This window comes from Styela clava, chromosome 12, assembly GCF_964204865.1.
Source record: "Styela clava chromosome 12, kaStyClav1.hap1.2, whole genome shotgun sequence".
NCBI lineage: Eukaryota > Metazoa > Chordata > Ascidiacea > Stolidobranchia > Styelidae > Styela > Styela clava.
In genome coordinates this window covers 4,632,886-4,640,923 of record NC_135261.1, presented here as the reverse complement: position 1 = coordinate 4,640,923, position 8,038 = coordinate 4,632,886, and the positions used below count along the sequence as shown (strand labels likewise).

The 8,038-nt window shown below is 34.3% G+C and overlaps 1 protein-coding gene across 1 annotated transcript; it reads left to right on the top strand.

Annotated features, from left to right (window-relative positions):
- The first annotated feature begins 3,315 nt into the window (after positions 1-3,315).
- LOC120330108 (uncharacterized) lies at positions 3,316-4,411 on the top strand. Its single transcript, XM_039396938.2, has one exon. The coding sequence runs from the start codon at positions 3,384-3,386 to the stop codon at positions 4,080-4,082; it is 699 nt and encodes a 232-aa protein (XP_039252872.2). The 5' UTR covers positions 3,316-3,383; the 3' UTR covers positions 4,083-4,411.
- The last annotated feature ends 3,627 nt before the right edge of the window (positions 4,412-8,038 follow it).

Here is an 8,038-nt window from a genome sequence, read left to right as displayed (position 1 = left end):
TTATATATGTATATATACATTATACATAATAGAACGATAATATATACAGGAAATGGCGCTTCAGAAGTGTGTGTACCAATATGGAGGTAACTAATTTTGTTCGCCTACTTTACATCAATTCGTATAAAAGGACTGAAGTCTATGGGCAGGGGGATATTCACTTAGCTAACACAGATAGTCCTGGAACTCGTAATAGAACTAAAATAAGAGAAATTGGAATAAAATTATAGCCTAACTCTAACCTGGTAAACATACTACGGGAGCACCCAGAAAATTATATATGCAAAGAAATGGCTATGTTTTATTGGAGATTTCCATATAATGTTTCTTTGTATATATCTGGTCCGGTACCTCGTCGTAAATTTGGTAAGCAACACAATGGGAGCAAATTAACGTTGGTTTATATTGTGAATTCTAATGAATTAGAGAGATACACTCATACACCTCTGCGTCGGAATACATATAAAATGACACGAATATGTATGCTAGGTAAAACTGTTAAAGATTTTTATAAAAAATTTCTTTAAAAATGACTCAGTAGCTGTTTGGTATTGTGTAATATCGGCAAACAGCAAAATGGAAGCAAAAAGGGAAAAGACATTCAAGTGAATCGTGAAAGAATCGATTGTTACAACTCTCCGAAGTCTGATTGCAGCCAAGCAGTACGTTGCCGTTCTCGATTAAGTTTCAAAGTTCGGCTTCGGCTTTACGTTAATTAAGGTGCAACTTTTGCCAATAAAATTTCGCATTTATGTTTATGGAAGCCTCATCAAGCTTACGTTGAGGTTTTAATATAGGTGGGCAACCTTTAAATATGTGTAAGAGCGTAATCGAAAAAGCCCAGCAGAGTGTCGAGTCAATCACAGAGTCGATTCAGTTATTTATTATCGTTTTTCCGTGGCTGTATATAATTTTACAAATAAGTATATTTGTGACTTTATGACCTTAATTTAAGCAAATACAACCAGATCAACCTTTCAAATAGAACCAACTCTGGCACGTTTTGTTAATCTACGGTTGCTTTTAAGTTTAAAGCTAAAATAAAACGGATGATCGATGAGTTCTCCAAAAATTAAGCAAGTTCCTAATCGGAAAAAACAGTCACACTTAGTTTGACATGTATTAGAAATTACCGAAACAGAAAAATCCAATGATGGTTACAATATCAAACCCGGTTCCGATCTAACTATGGCCAAACTTAGTTCGGAGAAATTTCGTATTGTTCCCAAGCTCGATTCCAACTCTCAAAATGCTTCTTGTTTTACACAGGGTGTCCATAAGAACCTTTTACAATTTTGTTATGAAGTAAGTTCTCAATATATCTTAACTAGGTTCATTGCTTTTTAATCGGTAATAGGTTAGGTATTTTCACTTCATTTAATACATATGTCAGAGCCAAAACAATAAATGATATCGACAAATTTCCTTTCTGATTTATGATTTTTTTTTAAGACTTTATGGACACCCTTTATATCTTAGGCACGTGCGAGACATCAATAGTTTATTCAATTGTTGGACCGGGCCATTGAAAATCTTTGTTGAGTATTCAAAGATTGAAACCTGTCTACTGTCACTTGATACGGTGGCTTTGTTTCCGCATTAAACTCAATACAGCCTGACAGCGTCAATATAATAGTAATTCATGCAGTCTATGTGGGCTAGTGAGGTTGAAATTGAGGTAGCCAGAGCATTGCTGTTTTGTACAAGAGTGAATATTACAGTGGCATAATTATTTATTAGTATGAGCATTAGCTTATTATGGCAAGATGCGATCGATGTGCTGGCTAATCTGTCATACTAGCTTCGAGATACCGACCAATATTTAAGTGAAACCCGGGACTTAGGGCCAATCTTTGAACGAGCAGAATTATCCATTCGTGAAAGCACTGGCTTATCATGGTTAAAAGCGATGAGTATGAGCTGAGATATTATCATACCAAAATTTTATATATTATATCGATAAATTGCTTGTAATTTGATAAAATTAAGACTTTATGAATACCCGCTTTACTGTCGAATTTTCTTCATTTATGAAGCAAACGAGGATTTTTAGGCCTCGATGTGACATCAAATTTGAATGAGTTAAGGGATTAGCATACCAAAAAAAATCAAAAAATTTATCATCGTTGAATATCTACAGTTTTCCTTCATCGATTTATTTTATTACCAAACAATGGCCGATCTAGTTACATCATTTTTATATATTTCACAAGTATGACGTCACTGATATGACTTACAATGAAAATAGACTCAATTGTTGCAATTTCCTCAACCAAACCAATGGAGCGTGGACTTACTACACTGTAACAATAAATCAGTAAATTGAACTCGAAAATTAGGATAACAATGAGTATGAATTGCTATGTGATTCAGCGTTCTCACTTCAACTAAAAAATGCTTGTTTTTTGTAGACTGCAAAATTTCTGAGCAATTAGCGTGGCCAAATTTTATGATCCACTTGATGCGATCAAAATTTGTAATAATTTGATATTTTTTCACATTATTCGTTGGAAACTAAAAACCTTTCTGTTAATATGACTACTTCCAGTCTAGTAGGTGGATAGGTAAAGGTATTGCAATACGCTAGCGCAAATTCCAGTGTCGGATACAGATATAGAACAGATATATCTGCGAACAGCACTAATGTCGTAAAAAGGCTATCCAGAAATGTGTATACCAATATGGATGTTACTAATTTTGTTCGCCTACTATACATCAAGTTGTGTAAAAGGAGTAAATCCTATGGGCAGGGGATATATTTACTTACCTAACATAGACAGTCCCAAACTCGTAATAGAACTAAAATAGGAAAAATCCGAATAAAATTATGCCCTAACCCTAACCTAGTACACATACCATACGAGAGTACCGATATATCCGTCAAGGGCACTAGTGCTGTAATAAAAATTTGTGCGCGATTAATTGGCTTATTACAGTTCCGTTAGGTAGACAAAATTTGACGCTGTGTTATGAGATATTATAAATATGGAATTTTATTTAAGATTAGTAGGCATTTGAGTAAAATTTATAGCAAAAATTGTCGATGTTTTTCGAAGCCAATACCGCGCTCGGGCTTGAACATCATGAATGCAGTTACGAGAAATTGTACAAAATGGTGCAGCGTTTTCGCATTAGTTAAGTCAAAATCCCTATTTGGTGCAAAATGAACAATTATGCTTATACCCATATACCCATAAGACTGCTTTATGTTTGTGAAATTCAGCTACCTTTGCATTTCTATAAAAGTACTATCTTTAATAGCTTCTCAAACTAAAATAGGTTTGCCTAACTGCATTTTTTACTTTTAACAGTCAATAAATCGACTTAGTATAACTTGTTATTTCCCATATGAGACAAATTCAACAAAATTGGATTGTGACGTCATGGAGATGGAAGACAAATCACTTCCAATTAACGAAAATAAAAATGAAAACGATGGTTCGAATTACAACGAGGATGTCGCTGATGTAGATGAACTTGACGGCAATTTTGCCAACGTTGATAATTTCTTTAAAACCGGGTTTGTTTATACAACAGCAGAACAAGTTCGAAAACATGTTTTTGAATCTGAAACTGTCGGTTGGTCTTGGAGTGTGTATAATTCAGGATTCTATCACACAGCAATAGTTATTCATTTAGATGGAAAACCGAGATATTCTGCGAACTGGGGACCAGTGAGCGAGACAAAATTATGGGAAATGAGAGGGCATGTAAAAGGCGAAGTGACCATTGGAATTGAAAACGATGGCACTGAAACAAAGGAAGACGGAAATAAAGTTCATGAAACTTCCGCAAAGAAATTGGAAAAGGTCACATACAAACCGATTGTCGGGTCTATCAACGTGGATCAAAATTCACAAACGAAAATAGATAATATGCTGGATTTGCTTTTGAATTATGATCAAGAATTTTATCATCTTGTTGACTGCAATTGTCGTGATCATGTTTTAGATATTCTAATGAAGGTTGTCGGTAATGAAACCGAGATTTTACCGATAAAAAACGATATTGAAAGTGTTAAACTCTCAGCAGAAAAATTCTGGGAGAAAAGACGAATTATTAATCGAAATGATAGAGATTGAATTGTCAACAATGATTCTCGAATAATCAAAAACATAAGGACGGATTTCAATATTTATCCTCTCATCCAAATATTTCCTAGCAAAGCTGTATATATAAATATCCTTCCGCTACTAATTTTGGCTCCGGTCAATCAACTTTGGGAAGCACTGAGCTATAGTAACTATCTATTACTGCAATTATTTTTTTTTTATTTCGTTTTATTTATTCTTCCATTGTCTCACAAGTTTATTATTTATATGTGTTTGCACAATATTACTAACACGTTAACATTAATATAAACTCGGTAAATATTAGCTTGTTTCGTGAAAAAAATAAGATGGCGTGAAAAGAGCAGTAAACAGCATACAATCGTGGGCGCGATGGTCTTCTTTTTTGTATCAGATCTTTAGGTACGCAATCGGGGCTGAACCGTCGGCATTTCTCATTGGGAGCTTAGTCAGTTATTGACCGTACCACATAATGGCAACACATTTGCATTGTCGTTCCCATTGATAGATTTCTCATTTGTCATTTCTGTTTTGAATGGTCTTTCAATTAACAGCAGAAATCAGTAAATTGATAAATGATTTTTTCATTTCGAGTAATACTATGTTAAGTCATTTAACTTTCATTTTTTTATCCGTTTTCTTTCTTCACCTTAAAGCGTTAACTATGATGTCATCGCAAGTTAAAACCTCAGATTTGATGCCCGTGCCCACCATAGCGTATTGAATTGAGTGGGCAATTCTGAACTGAGCTGCTTTACAGCTGTAGTAGTACCCAGTACTGCCTTGTTTGTTGCAAAATACACAAATCCTTTCAATAAATTAAGATTTGACTTTCACAATATTTTTAAATTCAATTACAGATTCTGCGTACAAACATACCCATTTATAGAGTGAGTAAAAGTACAATGAAAAATGAAAATGTTTTTTTTAAAAGTAAATTGACTGTTAATTGTTCAATTCTTCTACTGTGATGTATTCATTTTTATACTTTACTTCGAGTATGTGCAAGAACAATGATTCTGGGTATAGACTGGAGAGAAGTCGCGGGGAACCAAAGATGGTTATAAGGCAGCGACACCCAATGTTTGAGTATCTAATTAAACATTTTATTTACCATTTTGATTATCGGAATACTATATTACAGGATTAAATGACCCTAAAATTATTTGAACAAAATAACAATGAAAAGAAAAATCATGAACAAATGAGACATCAATAACACTCTAAATTGGGTACTCCCGTAGTGTGTGTACCAAGTTAGGCCATAAATTTATTCCGATTTTCCATATTTTAGTTTTATCACGAGTTCGGGGACTGTCTGTGTTAGCCAAGTCAATATACCCCCTGCTCATAGGTTTAAGTCCCTTTACATAACTTGATGTAAGTAGGCGAACAAAATTAGTTACCTCCATATTGGCACACACACATCAATAACACCCAACATTGGCATGCGTGAGCGATAAAATACCACACTATTGAGTTACGTTTAAAGATGAATACATTTTCCACGCATCACGGGATTTATCACCAGTTATCTATTTGTAATATTATGTACAGCCCGTGTTCAGGGATAATCGTTTAAATACGGGTCGCTCCAGAAGTATGTGTACCAATATGGAGGTGACTAATTTTGTTCCCCTACTTTACATCAAGTTGTGTAAAGGGACTGAAACCTAAGGGCAGGAGGTATAATCACTTGGCTAACACAAACAGTCCACGAAATCGTAATAGAACTAAAATAAGGAAAATCGGAATAAAATTATAGCTTAACCCTAACCTGGTACACACACTAGGGGAGTACTAATTTGAATGCGGACCTAGTATGTTCTGAGATAAGTACGTTATAAATATTGTGTAAATATTTGCAATGCCCTTTTACTAAAATTTTATTCTTATCTGTGGCGACCTATCTTGCAATCTGTTAATGATTATCCACAATCCTAATCTTGCCACGGACTCCGTTGGTAAGTGAGTAGCAAATGACAAAAGAATGGTAAAATTTTGTCGAAGAATTGAGTCAGGAATTATGTTATGGTGATGATGATTAATGTCTTCAAATTACAATTACGATACTTTGAGTTTGAGACGTGTCTAGTCAATGCAGGAAAAAGCAGGATCGGTTTTGTACCCAGAGAATATATTCGGAAAGAAATACCAAGCCTAACAGATTCCTTCCGTTTTCAGTATCTTTATCTAGTTTGGGGCTTTGTTCAAAGCGAGACGATTTTGAGCTGAGTTAGATTGAATGTTCCAAGGAAATACTATTTTTCATAAATGCGGATTACAAACCATTTGTCATTGAAAGTCATTTAAAAATTTTCTAGATTGATTATACATATGGCTAGCTAACTGATACAGATTAAAAATTCTTACTGCTTTTGGCTGCTTCAAGAGAATTAAATAAATTATTGAATCTACAAAGTTTACTTTCAAATTCCAGAGTCTGTATTTTTATATGTATATTGTTGAAGAATTATCAAATACACTGATATGCTATAATAACTACGTTTTACTAGTGTTACTTGAAAGACCTTTAGGTGTTTCGCGTAAAATGGGGTTCGTCTCCAATAAAAAGGACGCAAACCACTGCTCTACACACTCGGGTAGTTAGTATACGGCATATTTTGGTGCTCCTGGAAGTATGTAAACCAAGATGGCGCACAACCTGAACATAGCATGTTTACCAGGTTGGGGCTATCGGGTTCAGGTTCAAATGCTTATCAAGTGTAAAACTTAGCAGTATTAGTCTTTTAAACTGTCGATATATCCGTCGTTGAAAATGCAGACAGCATGACATGCTTCGAGTAAATTCGGTCATAAAGTTATCGGTCCAATAATTCTTCGTGAAGATCGTTTAGAATACACTCGCAATTTATTGAGACAGTGGTCCTAACCTTTTATGACTCGTGGCCCCCTCCCGAAGGCTTTTGGCGTCCATGACCCCCTGTTTATTATTCCAGTGGTATTTATATTGTTATTTTGATTGGTAGAATCCAAATCTCCTCAAGTTCAAATAATTTATGCTCAGCAAAGTGAAAACACTCTGTTAAATGACCTTATCAAGCAATAAAACTATGTGTCCATGGACCTCCGGTTGGAAACCGCTAGATTAAAGTCTTGTTCTAAGGATGTCTTGATAATCAAACGTAAATAAAGTAAATTTTGAAATATAGGATAAAATAAAAAATACAAAAAAACAAAACATTTTGTGTAATCCGGCAGTTTGGTTGCATTTATTTCTTGAATAATTGAATTTCTTAAAAACCGTTAGATATCACTGGTCGCTTATACAGGGCCTTGTTCAGAGCTGAAAGCGAAAATATGCTTTTTATAAAATGAATATTTCTTATCAAATTACCTATATTATTTACATTGAAATTCATTTAATTTTAACAACATTTTTACCCTTACATGACACAACTTGACGTTAATGGATCATGTTTTGGATATTAGGAACACTTGTTTATGCAACACGGTAATATGATACGCGTTTACGGTCGAATGCAATCCCTTGTTTTTACCGTTTCAGGTATTGCTGCAATGTGTGATCGACCGTGGTCCCAAATGTAACGTCACATAGAGACCAGGCGTTCAATATGTTAAATGTAAAAGTAATTCTCAAGAAATCGAGGAAAGTTTGAGGATCTGTTATGTTGATAGCTGGATAAAATATTCATTATTATCTTTTTAATGAAATTTTGTTGAGGAAAGTCATCATTCGTTTGACCACAAATGGTATTCAAGTAATAGCGTATAGTCAGTCGCATGTTCGTAATACAATTATTTGTTTCATAACCAGTGATTCCCTGCATTTCGTATAGGAGGTTAATTTCCCCTCCTTTCTAAAAATTAAAAATTTTTGAGATGCCCAATTTATTTCCCAACATTAATATGATTGTATTTGATTATCCAGAAAGTGGCGTTTTCACATTTTTGTAAGTTACAAATAGTTTTATTGCAGCAAAATA